General features: G+C 30.6%; 1 protein-coding gene across 1 annotated transcript; it reads left to right on the plus strand.

Annotated features, from left to right (window-relative positions):
* Positions 1-6,658: 6,658 nt before the first annotated feature.
* On the plus strand, positions 6,659-12,582 carry LOC126882008 (uncharacterized). The gene is made up of 7 exons (XM_050646780.1): positions 6,659-6,820; positions 7,468-7,681; positions 8,372-8,605; positions 9,367-9,588; positions 9,933-10,129; positions 10,300-10,483; positions 10,970-12,582. The coding sequence occupies exons 2-7, from the start codon at positions 7,474-7,476 to the stop codon at positions 11,068-11,070; spliced, it is 1,146 nt and encodes a 381-aa protein (XP_050502737.1). The 5' UTR covers positions 6,659-6,820; positions 7,468-7,473; the 3' UTR covers positions 11,071-12,582.
* Positions 12,583-14,124: the final 1,542 nt, after the last annotated feature.

The following is a 14,124-nucleotide window of genomic DNA, read 5'->3' on the forward strand; positions in this document are numbered from 1 at the left end:
CCAAAAACACTCAAATAAAAATTCACCGTAATTAAATTCTGCATAAAGACGTGTTTTTTTCTGATTTACTTCCCCGAAAAATGCGTGTTTTTCCAACAAAATCTTTAATTTTCAACTAAAATTTTAGATAAGTAATTGTTTATCAATAATTAAATAACTTGGCAATATAAAAGCTCTTTCCGCATAGATTATAATTCCAGAAGCCGATAGAAATTGAATGAACAGTTTAGCAACAATTAAATTGTTAATTAAAAATTTACGATCACTATAATAACCACAATAATTATGATATATAAGAATAACTATGATTTTTGTATAAAAAGACGCTGTATCTATCTAATGTACTTTACAGAATTGAAATTGGACTATTTAAGCGGCCTCAGGAATATTTTAAAATTATAAACATTTTTTTGGCATATAAACAAATACAATATCTCGGGAAATATTAAATTAAGTTAAATTGTGAAAACGGTATTGGGAAAAAAACGGCAGGACGCTTCTTTTAAAAGATAAAACGTTTAATTGTGATAAGTGGGTCATGAGATACAACCGGTCAAAGTTGACCGGCATTTACGGCAAAGATATTAACAATAGGAGCATAATTTTTGAACCATCACCTTTTATTTCGGTCCTCTTTCACCACACCAGTTTTCATATTTTTAAAATACTCATAACATATATTATTATAATAAAAACTATCGATATTACGAGTGAAAATTGCCAAAAATAGCAAAATTCCAATAAACAATTAGGTTGGAGAAAATGTAATCTAAAAGTTCAAAATCGGTATACGTTAAAAAATGCATATTCGCGGCTTCCCATGGAGCAATTTTCTTCATTCTTTTTTTGTTCCCAAGTAACTCGAGTAGAGCCATCTAACTAATGCTTATTAAATGTCAAACTTGCTTTTGTTTTGTTATAATAGATTAATTTATTTATAAGATAAAAAAACTACATATTTTTTCCAGTTGTAGACTTTTTTTAGATAAACTTACTACAAGCGTACCTTTTAACGTTAAAAACACAAATATTCTCATTTGAAAGCTGTATAATTATTTAAACAATCTTTATTTAAACAAAATAAAAAATTTTGTTATAAGACGTTAGTTAGATGGCTCTACTCGAGTTACTTGGGAACAAAAAAAGAATGAAGAAAATTGCTCCATGGGAAGCCGAGAAAATGCATTTTTTTAACGTATACCGATTTTGAACTTTGAGATTACATTTTCTTCATAGTCCATTCTTTCACGGTTTTTGCTCTAAATTTTAAAGAACCGCTTGGATTGACATGAAATTTGGCACGCGTATAGCTTACAGGTCAAAGAAAAAAAGTGATATTGTGCCGATATGTGCTTTTGCCCTGGGGGTAACTTTCACCCCCTCTTGGGGGTGAAAAAATATATGTCCAAAATAAGTCCGGAAATGGGTAAACTGACTAATTTTAAGTAACTTTTGTTCTATAGAGCTTTTTCGCCAAGTCAACACTTTTCGAGATATTTGCAAGTGAATATGTTCATTTTTCAACAAAATAACCACATTTTAGACGGTTTTTCGCAAATAACTCAAAAAGTAAATATTTTGTCGAAAAAAACGTTCTTATCAAAAATATAGCCTATAAAAAAGTAAAAAAAATGGTGTACGCGTTAGGTCTCTGGATCTCGTAGAACCAGAGTTATAGCCAATGAAAAATAGATTCATATTCACCAAATTTCAAATAGAATATTTCGACGTAAAATATCAAAAAATTAAGCACTTTTTGGGGAAAATCTATTATACCTTTTTTAAAGTGTTTAAAAAAAGGTTTATTTCTGTTTTTACATAAAGTTTCTAGCATTAAATTTAAGCAAGTTACGCTCAAAATAAAATTGGTCCCTTTTGTTTTTGCAAAAAAAAATCGGGAAGACCACCCCCTAATTAGCAACTTAAATTAAATTAATCGTTACCGCTCCACAAATTATTTTACTTATGTTGTGTTTATATGATCTGTAAGTTTCATCGATTCAAAGTGCTTATTTTTTAAAAAATTTGGTTTCAAAATAAAAATTTTAAAAATTTAAATTTTGAAAAATATGCTTTTTTTTCAAAATAACTTAAAAATTGTTAGAGATACCAAAAATCTCGAAAAACAAAAAAAGTCAGATTTGCTTTTCTGAATATCATGCCTTTTTTTGTTTTTCTGTTAGACAAAAATTGATTAAGATTTGGTGTTTCTAAATTTGCATACATTCGTGATCAGTGACTCGTTCAACCCTTTTTAACTACAGCCCTTTCAATAATAAGAACTTTGAACCGATGAAACTTACAGATCATATAAACAATATATACATGAGTCAAGAAACTTGTGAAGTCGTAACCATTAAGTTCATTTAAGATACTAATTAGGGGGTGATTTTCTCGATTTTTTTACCAAAACCAAAAGGGACTAACTTTATTTTGAGCGTAACTTGTTTAAGTTTGATGCTAGAAAATTTTTTTATAAAACAAAAATAAAGCTTTTTTTAAACACTTTAAATAAGTTGTAATGAGTTTTCCCCGAAATGTGCTTCATTTTTGGTTATTTCACGTTAAAGTATTCCATTTGGAATTTGACGAATATGAACCTATATTTCATTAGCTATAACTCTGCTTCTACTAGGTGTAGAGACCTGATATATACACCATTTTTTTAAATTTTTTACAGGCTATATTTTTGCTATAATGTTTTTTCGACAAAATATTTACTATTTGAGTTATTTGCGAAAAACCGTCTAAAAGCGTGGTTATTTTGTTGAAAAAATGAATATATTCACTGCCAAATAACTCGAAAAGTATTGACTTAGTGAAAAAACTCTATAGAACAAAAGTTACTTAAAATTAGCCAGTTTATCCATTTCCTTACTTTCTTTGGACGAATATTTTTTCACCCACAAGAGGGGGTGAAAACCACCCCCAGGGCAAAAGTACATATCGGCACAATATCACTTTTTTTCTTTGACTTGTTAGCTATGTGTATGCCAAATTTCATGTCAATCCAAGCGGTTCTTTAAAATTTAGAGGTTTTGCAATATTTTACCGTTAAAGAACGGACTATCAACCTAATTTTTTATTGGAATTTTGCTATTTTTGGCAATTTTCACTCGTAATATCCATAGTTTTTATTGTAATAATATATGTTATGAGTATTTTAAAGATATGAAAATTGGTGTGGATAAAGAGGACCGAAATAAAAAGGTGATGGATCGAAAATTATGATCCTATTGTTTATATATTTGCCGTAAATGTCGGTCAACTTTGACCGGTTGTAACTCAGGAACCGCTCATCACAATTAAATATTTTTTCTTTTATAAGAAGCGTCCTGCCCCTTTTTTTCCAATACCGTTTTCACGATTTAATTTAATTTAATATTTCCCGAGATATTCTATTTGTTTATAAGCCAGAAAATTGTTTATAATTTTAAAATATTCCTGAGGCCGTCTAAGTAGTCCAATTTCAATTCTGTAAAGTACATTAGATAGGTACAGAGTCTTTTTTAAAAAAATTATAGTTATTCTTCTGTATCATATTTATTGTGGTTATTATAGTGACCGTAAATTTTTAATTAAGAATTCAATTGTTGCTAAACTGTTCACTCAATTTCCATCGGCTTCTGGAATTATAATCTATACGAAAAAGCTTTTATATTACCAAGTTATTTAATTATTGATAAACAATTACTTATCTAAAATTTTAGTTGAAAATTAAAGATTTTGTTGGAAAAACCCGCATTTTCCGGAGAAAAGTTTCGTCGAAGTAAATCAGAAAAACACGTCTTTGTGCAGAATTTAATTACGGTGAATTTTTATTTGAGTGTTTTTGGTGTAAAGTTGAAATCTTTGGAGTTATAGAGCAAAAATTGAAAAAAACACGATTTTCGGGCGCCATTTTGTTTATAAAAAAAGAAGCACACTATCTGCGGACTTTGCATACCTATATAATTAATATTTACAATCATAAGATTCGATTCCAGCAATAAAATTTCTGGTAAATAACTTTTCTCAAAAATGGCCTATTCTCCGATAATCTGCCCAGACTAGTATTTAATATACAAGACAATTTGTTGCAATGTCAAAAGTAACGAGAATGCCTAAGGGCGTAGGCGCAAAATTTGCCAATGTGTTTTAAATGCATTCATTTCTTTTCGAATCCTGAGAAAATTAATTGCGAGCCAAAACGCTTCATTTCTTGGCCTAATAAGTATTTTTGAAAAATTTAAACGCAGAATGAAAGGTTACATTATTACCGAGGGCCGAAAGTCCCTTAGAATTAAATAAGCTACAATTTCATTATTAAACATTTTTTTGTATCTCTGATGCTAATCTTTATATTCTGAAGAAAAAGCCATTTTTTTCCAAACTACAAACAATCGTTATTCGCTTTTAACTCCAATATTTTTAAAAACCGATCATTCTAGGCCGGTCAAACTTCTAGAACCTATTAATAATACATAAATAAAAAGATCAAATAAGGTCAATGACTAATTTTAATTAGGATGGTGATTAGGGCGGTTGCTTCCGATCACTTTTTTGCTGAAAAGGATAGGGACTGACATTATTTTCATTGTAAGTCACTTAATTTTTGAGCTAGAGACTTTTTTTCTATTTCTGGAGATAGATATTTTTAAATACTTTAAATTAGTTTCAACAAATTATCCTCGAAAAGTGCATAGTTTTCCCGTCTTTTGACTTTGAATCTACAATATTTAGCATTTGACGAAGAAAAGCTACCCAAGCAGCAAGAGTTAGTCGAATATACGTCGATACTAAGTCATTTGTAGACCTTGACGTCGATCTACCTTAAAACGACATCGATTAGGTGTCGATTTGTAGACGTCTTTTCGACATCATAATATAGACGTTGATTTAACGTCGATTGTAGGGCGGTAGAGGTTTTCAAAATTTATCGACCAAAAATGAACGTTGAAAAGACGTTATGAAAGTAACCATCAATATTATAGTTATTTGATATCGAAATATCTATAAATCAAACTGAAAATAGACATTAGACAAACGAATGCGTAGGTACTCTATAATACTTCGCGCGTCAATTCTAAAGTTTAGTTCAAAGTAAAAACACAGTAAAACACCAGAGGTACAAAGCAATACAACATTATTTTAATCGTTAGACCTATAAATTTAATATTAGTACCTATAACAATGATTTCACTCATCGATCTTCAAAAAACATCATTAAATAAATTCAAATTTTGCGCGAAACTTTCTCATTGGGTTGTCATAACGGCGCAAAACGTCCTGTCCACAGAATATCGAGTTCATTTTTTTAACCAATCAAATTATTATTACTTTGAAATACTATGTAGTGATTGGCTAAAAAAAGTCTTGCCGCTATCTGTGTATTTTGGATGACAATTGACGTTTTTGACAGTCAAATCAAACAAAATGGCTTTGTTGGTTATGGTCACGGTTCTTAGACATTACTACGGTTGCCTAAATCGACTAACCAATGAACATTAAGGGTGAGATTACGTCACGAGAGTTTACTGTCATTTGAATCGTAATATGATTTTTTTCGAATCCTGAGAAAACCAAGTATTTTAGAAAAATTTAAACGCAGGATGCAAGATTACATTATTACCGAGGGAGGAAAGCCCCTTAGAATAAACAAGCAGATTCTATTGAATGAAATATTTGAAATTAAATATCACACTTCTCTTTTATTTTCAGCCCTGTAACTTATTAAAATAAACATTATAGAAGTTTTCAGGGACTTTCAGCCCTCGGTAATAATGTAGTCTTTCATTCTGAGTTTAAATTTTTCAAAAATATTTATTAGTTTTCTCAGGATTCGAAAAAAATGAATACAATTAAAACACATTGAGAATTTTGACATGCGTCAAAGTTTTGCATTAACTCAATGTAAAATTCTAAACTGTTGAATTCCAGCTTCCCTAATAATTATTTTACATCAAAAGACATTAGAAACTATTTGAAGAGGATTGAAATCTGTATTGGAAATAACTGTTAAAATTGGTCTACGTAATTAAACATATTCCAAAATTTTGTAAACATGTAATACATTTTAGTTTTCAGCCCAAACTTAGGCCACACACAATGCAATAATGTTCACATTTTTGAACTGTCAATATTTTTATTTTATCATCTATTGTTTAAAAACAATACAGTTGATAAGATACCCTCAGTTGCGGAGAAAGGATTAATAATAAAGATTTTTTTATTCAGTCAATGGTATGAGCACTGTCAGTTAAATAGTAACGTGTGGCCTTACTTTTACACGCATACCTATTGTGGCAAATGTATCATATTTTTCAAAATTTTGGAATGCATTTAAATCGTAGAACAATTTTAACTTTTGATTTTAATACAGATTTTAATTCTCTACAAGTATTCTCTCATGACTTTTGATGTAAAATAATTAGGGAAACAGGAATTCAACAATTCAGAACATTACATTGAGTTTCCTATGGCCCTTTTTACGATTCACCACCCGGTATAAGATAAAATGTATACTATTTGTCTTATTATTTCATAATAACACAAATAATACACAATAACACACATTCAATGATCGAAAATAATTTAAAAATATGGGAATGTAAACTCTTGTGACGTAAAGTCAAAAATATAAGTCTCCCCACCACCGTCGGACAAGACAACCGTAATAAAGTCTAATAACCGTGGGTTATGGTGGTGTATGCCGTCTTCCGTTAGTTTACGTTTGTTTCCTGTTTTTCTTGATCCATCGTGTTCAAGGAGTTCGCTTTTTTCCATCCATTGGCTCCTTGTTTATTAAATTAGTTTATATTTGGATTATTTCTTGTTTTAGGTAAGTCTAATTTTTAGAAATATCATAACTTAAAAACTGAGGTATATTTTTTCACTTCTACTTACGAAAATGAACTTCAACTGGTGAAATACATTTCACTGACTAATCTCTGTAGACAATATTATGGTGGGTGAATATGAAAAAATAGTAATAATCAGGAACATTACACATGTTTGTCTTAACAAAATATCATTTTTACAGCATTTTTCTAAATAACCCTATTAAGAATATATACTTATTTTGTTTAAAACATTTTATAACTACAGTGGAACCCCGATCAGTCGGCCCCCGATAACCCGGAAGTCCGGCTAACCCGGACCGATTTTCATCAGACAAAACAAAAATTTTTTCACTTCGACTGAGTTTTTTACCAAGAAATAAACAATACTCTATACAACTGTATGTAATTTAGATGTACTGTGCATATGGATTTCATGTTTTGTCATTTATAATGGAGTTTATCTCTAAGTATACCGTATTTTATTAATTTTTACCATATTCTCCGGCTAACCGGGATTTTCGATAACCCGGATCGGCCGCGGTCCCAATTAATCCAACTTATCGAGGTTCCACTGTATTAGTATTAGTAACAAGATAAAATAGTCAAGAAAAATTAAAATACAGTTTTTTTCTTCACAATTATGTAGGTAAAAATGTATTCTGTAATAGAATTTAAACAAGAAGAAGATGGTGGTGGACTATCTATAGTAAATTCAACTTGGTTGACACCTAGAAAAACTGAAGTACGTTGGCCCCCTATAAAAGATAACCTTCAATTTAAAAAAGTGCTACGCAAACTAGAACCTGAAATTGATGAAACTTGGAAGATATATGGTGTCCAGAAAATTTTTTATTCAACAGGTAATGATAATAATTTAGCTAATTAAAACACAAAGGGTGTCTCACTCACGCAATCTAGTGTAGACATCAATCACTATTTGGAAGTCCTTTTGCAAATTTTGCCACCACGTTTGTCTGACGTTCGAGTCTGCTGTTCCCATTTCTCTTGTTTTCAGCTTGAAAGGATTTCTAAATAGTGATTGGTCTTTACATTGTGCTTTAAATCAGCTTAAAATGTCAGAAATCTTACCAATCCCAGGCACAATCTCAGAAATCCTCAAATATATATTTGAATCTCTCAATCTATTTCGAAAATATGGTGACAATATCACAAATCTAAGCTCGAAGTATGTTTCTATCGTCTCCTGATGATGTTGACATAGTCAACGAAATGTGTTTTGGTTAACGGTGAACTCTTTGAATCAGTTTGAAGAAAACTAAAGGTTTCAGGCTCAAGATTCTTCATAAATTTTCATGAATCTTGTAAAAATGCTTCTAATCTCACAATATCCAATCTGGTGTACACATTCTGTTGAAGCGAAATACCCCTTGTCAGAAGATTGTGTGCCATAAATATGCTTAGCATAATTTACAAAAGTATAAGGCAAAAATTTAATTGCGATTTGTCATTTTTCATTTGTGGTAGTGTAAGTGAAAATAGTGATACCAGTAAAGTTATTTTAACCCTTTTATTACCCCGTACATTTTTAGATGATTTTGAAAAGGCCACAAATAAATTAAAAAGAGCAGAAATAACATCTGATCTACAAACTGATCTTGAGGATGATAATACCAGACCCAGAAGAAAGATCCTGAAACGAAAATTTAGTTCGGATGAGGACAGCAACGACCAGGTTTCGCTATTTAAGCCTGGCAAAAAGTCGAAGCAAATTTTACCACGGCCTCCACCTGTGGGAATTAATAAACTCTATACAAATCCAAGAGGTTAGTGATTCTAAGATTTACATCAATATTAATATTTTAAACACAAACACTTGTTTAACAATTTTAAACCTAAATTATTATTTTGTACATTTGATGATGCCAGCATATTATTGTACAGTGTAGTCCGTAAGAATTTTCAGTGTAAAAAAAATAGATAAAAATTAACTAGTTGTGTGTTATGACACAAGGTACTTTCCCTCAAAGTCTCAAAGCCTCTTAAACTCCATTAACGTTAGCCTATGAGTTTAATAATTTGAAAAATAGACTGTATTGATCTACTAAACATAATAGAGATTGTTTTGTTTAAATTTCATTAGTTTTTATGAATTTTTTAAATATTTTTTAATTTTCAAATGTCTTTAACACCCCGTTAACGTATGTCAGTGGGTTTATTATGTGTGATAAATAGTTTTTCCAAAAAACTAATCAGATCCAGATTTTCACATAGTTGATTTTTGGTCCAAATTTTGTAAAAATCTGTTTAGCAATTTTTGCTAAACCGTTGACGAAAAATTTTTCCACAGACACACATTGAAAATCAATGAAAATCCCGAAGTCGAAATTTTACACCATCACAATACTTCGCTTCGATAATACATATCCTATCTAAGGATAGGATATGTAAAATTGAGGGAAAGTAAAAATTGGTCTGTTGTAGGATTTTCTTCCAAATCATTAATCAGCTAGACAATAATTAATTTATCCATTATGAACCTCACTGGTATCATAAAGTATTAAGGGAGTAATAAATAAAATTGTAGGATCGTCTCAAGAATTGGAATCTGGGACAGATGAGTCTGACCCTGGCATACCTTCTGGCTCTCAATTTATGAAAAGCATATCCACACCAAGGGATAAGTTATCATTTCAGATATCTACACCAAAATCTTCATCGTCTTTTGGTAGGCAAGAAGCAACTGAAATACAAACACCGACTCTGAACGAGTCTCTAAATTTTGATAATAGTCTTCAGGATACAAATGGTAAGTTCTTTTATTTATGGGAGTAATTTTGCACAACACTACCTTATTGATTTGCCAAAAATATTGTTGGTTTAAAGCACACAGTAAAAATTGACTTGAAAAAGCTTCCAATAGTGTAACAAATCATCTAATTTTTATAGTTGTTATTACTGATACTATTAATGTAAATGGTCAAATTGTGTTTTCCCCAAACTTACAATTTTTTATGGGCATAGGTACAACCAACGATATAGGTACACAATGTTAGCATGCATTCATTATAAGTATCAATGAATAATTGCAAAAAACTAATGGAAAACCTTCTGTACTTTATTCAATGTGTTGTAAATATGTTTTGTTTCTAGGATTGAAGGTTCTACTTAAACATATATTAACAATTAAGGAACAGAACAGAAAAATTCTAAATATTTTGGAGAAATCAAAACCATTTGAAAATTCAGATTTACCTGATGACTTCAAAATAAAATTGCCAATAGAATCCTTACAAGACCTGGAAGAACTAGAGATATATTTGACAGAAGAAGAGAACTTCAACACTTTTGTAAGTTGTATAAATCTAGTACCCAATTGTAGAAATTAAGAAAATTTAAATTTTTTGCTGATTTGTTTATAATAGAAAATTATTCCCTTATTAAACTTTCTTTGTATAAATTAAAAGAAATTAGTTGCACCTAAATGTAAAAATACTTTTTTTAATTTATATTTTTTTAGAAATCATACTGTGCCTCAATTTCAAACCTGAAAGATGTTACCCAGAAGAATAATAGGATATTAAGATCTCTTTTGACAGATAATATTGCGAAGCATTTTAATTACTTCGGTAACAACCGGCGGCAAGACAGAGTATCAAATAAGCGACCATTTAATCAACTGCGCTTAAACAAAGTGGTTCTAGGTGAGTCTTGTGGTTTCAATTTTTTTGTTTTTTATTAACTTGCTTCGATTGTAAACACGGATTGTGAAGAAAATAAGGAAAGGTGTTTATACAGGGTGTTTCATTCTAAAATAGACATACTTTAACTACAGATAGGGCATGCCTAGGTGTTTTGCAGAAGGTTCATATTTAATGGGTTGTACTCCTTTAATAACTTGAGGTATAGGGCATTTTATCTATTTTGCCCAGTTTTTTCTTTCCAACTGCCTTGTATATTGTTTTTTAATCTTTTTTGGTCTTAATCTTTTTAAATTTCCAAACCCAGATTTAAAAGAAAAGTTAAGAAATTATATTTTGTGTGAATGGGTTGTAATATTATTTGCAAAGAGTGAAAAAACTCATTTTTAGTACAAACAGTTTTAGTCCGTATTGTGTAATTATGTTTCTGAATGAAACAACCCATATATTGTATATTTTTTGATACACTGAATTTTATTTTTATTATAGATGCGGTAAAACAAGGAACTGACTTTACAACTCATGAAGTTGAGAACGCTATTAAGCGCTGGTTAAAACATGCTCCTAACCGTAACAAGAAAAATTACTAATTTGGAATTGTTTTAATTTTAGTTTTTTATTTGATTAAACATGCAAAGGTTTTATAAAGAAACTGTAGGTGAACGCCAAATGTGTAGGAGGGTGGCTAAGGAACTTAAAAATACGATTGAAGGTCTTAATAGTAATTTAAATCAGGCTTCTTCCCTTGTTAGTAAAACAGTAGTACATAGTGATACCGTTTAGTAAGTTTTTAAGGATAAGTATAAAATTTGCAAGATGTTGATGTATAAAATGTAACATCTTTATTTAAAAATAGTCAAAAAATTTAAAAATAAAAATATTCTCGATTATGTTCAAAAAAATTTAAATTTTTTGACTATTTAAAAAAGTATGTTTTACACATCAATATTTTGCAAATTTTATGAAAAAGATTATTATTAAAAAGTTATATTTATTAAAAAAAAATACTTATTTATGACCATTCAAATACAGTGGAACCTCGATAAGTCGGCCCCCGATAACCCGGAAGTCCGGCTAACCCGGACCGATTTTCTTCAGACAAACATTTCAACAATAAAAATGTATGTATTATGTTAAAAACATTTTATCTGTAGCCGCTTCTGGAATGTCTTAAAAATATCGAGTTTCATTGATAAAATTTGGCTTTGACCATAATATAATATTTGAGAGATAATGGGTATTTGTGTATTGTAATTTGAACTATACGGTAAAGATGACTCATGGCACACGGCGGCAGCAGATTATCCATTATCGGGCTATCGCAAACAACAGGCACCTTTTATTCCTTTATTTATTTTCAACTGTCTTTTAAAAAATTATTTTTAGAACAATGGTCTTTTAAAGTTTAAACAATGAAAGAGCCACTGTTCTTAAATAACATAACATCCTTCCGATGGCAGACGAAATTGACACAGCCGAAACTGACTGAGTTTTTTTTTACCTAGAAATGAACAATGCTCTTTCTATACTGTCTATACTATACTCTATACAATTATACAACTATAATAGGTAAGTTAGATATGTGTACTGTGCATATATATTTCATGTTATTTTAATTATAACGGACTTTATCTATAAGGATACCGTATTTTATTAATTTTTACAATGCTCTCCGGCTAACCCGGATTTTCGATAACCCGGATCGGCCGCGGTCCCGATTAATCCGAGTTATCGAGGTTCCACTGTATTATTTTTAAATAGCCATGGGGATGCGATTCAAGATTTTCAAAAAGATACATTGTCAAGTATGATACATCACTAGATTTGAAATTTTGTGAAGAACAATATTGTCACAAAAAAATTATCTCATTTCCTGTTAAACCGGAAGTAATAATTGAAGCACCGCCAAAAGCTGAATATTTATGTGATTTCAAAATAATCGGTTTATTAACAAAAAAGTTATTCACTGTTACCTGATCTCGTCACCAGGTATATCTTAGCCACCCTACCTGCCATTTGCTTTACAAAGTTTCTTGTATTTTATATTCACCTGTCATTTTACAAAGTTTTTTGTATTTTATATAATAAAAGTTTTGACAGAGTTTTTGATTTCTTTATTATTTGACACAGGTTACGTTTGTTAGAGCAGCAGTTGCTAATCGGAAGACACATGCCCTGTTTATTTTTTAACTTAAAAATGCTAAAAATAAACTGCATGTACATCCAATTGACGACTGAAAGCTGCCATTCGAAGAAACTATAACTGCCAACGTCTATTGTACGTCTATATAACGTTATCAGTGAGGTATATCTCGTCGTCGATTAAACGTCATAAGTCGACGTCGTTTCAACTATGACATTGTGCCGTCGAATTCACGTTGAACCGACCGTTGTTTCGACGTATTTGGACGTCGAGTAGTGACGTACATTCGACGTCTCTTCGACTGACTCTTGCTGCTTGGGTAACATATAACAAAGTATAGCTCGATTACTATTGGCCTTAAAGAAAATTTAAAACAACGGTTTTGTTTATTTTTCAAAAGGTACATTTTTGTTAAATGAAGTTGTTTTGATAAAACGAAAACTTTTGCAGTTATTAGCAGAAAACTTATTAAAAAATTGATTTTTTCGATATAAAACTAACACTTTCGATAGCGAATAAATCGAAGACTATTAATTTTATCACAAAAATATATAGAACGTGTTTTGCTTAGAATGAATATTTTTACCAACTTTTATGGTCAAAATATAATAAAAAATTTCCACCACCCAGATGGGGTGGCGACCACACCCATGGTAAAAGCGCCTTTCGGCATCATATAGATTTTGATCCTTGGACTATCCACTACTTATTCTCAAATTTTCAAGAAAATCGATCCATTCTGTAAAAATTGCGAGGTTCTGTCCTATTTTAAGCTTCATACTTGGACTAATTCTAGCAGTTGTAAAATACTGAAATTAAAATCCAACTATAGCCTCATGTTTTCTCAACATTCTGTTTTTTTACTCATTCGCTTATATTGGACCATAAAAAAGTTAGGTACTTTAAGAACTAGCCGTGATCTTTATCAATACATACAGGGGTTTCTAAATAAGTATGCCAAACTTTAAGGGGTAATTCTGCATGAAAAAATAATGACAGTTTGCTATATAAACGTATGTCCGCAAAATGCGTCGTTTCCGAGATGGGGGTGTTAAAATTTTTCTTACAAACCGACGATTTATTTGTTTTAAAACCGGATGAGATATGCAAATGAAATTTGAAGGGTTTTAAGATGTAGTTATTGCACATTTTTTGGCATACAATTCTTCTTCTTTTAGTTTCTTGTCCTCCACCTCTTAGGTTTTTGACACACAATGAAGAATTTAATATTCACCATGTGCAACCAAACTAGCAGCACCAAAAAATGTGTAATAACTACGTTTTAAAACCCACCACATTTCATTTGCATATTTGAACCGGTTTTAAAGCAATAAATAAATCGTCGGTTTGTAAGAAAAATTTTAACACCCCCTATCTCGAAGCGAAGCATTTACGGCCATACGTTTATAAAGCAAACTGTCATTTTTTCATGCAGACCCCTTAAAATTTGCCATACTTATTTAGAAACCCCTGTATTGGTGAAGAACATGTTATTTCAGTA

Source organism: Diabrotica virgifera, chromosome 3 (assembly GCF_917563875.1).
Source record: "Diabrotica virgifera virgifera chromosome 3, PGI_DIABVI_V3a".
Lineage (NCBI taxonomy): Eukaryota > Metazoa > Arthropoda > Insecta > Coleoptera > Chrysomelidae > Diabrotica > Diabrotica virgifera.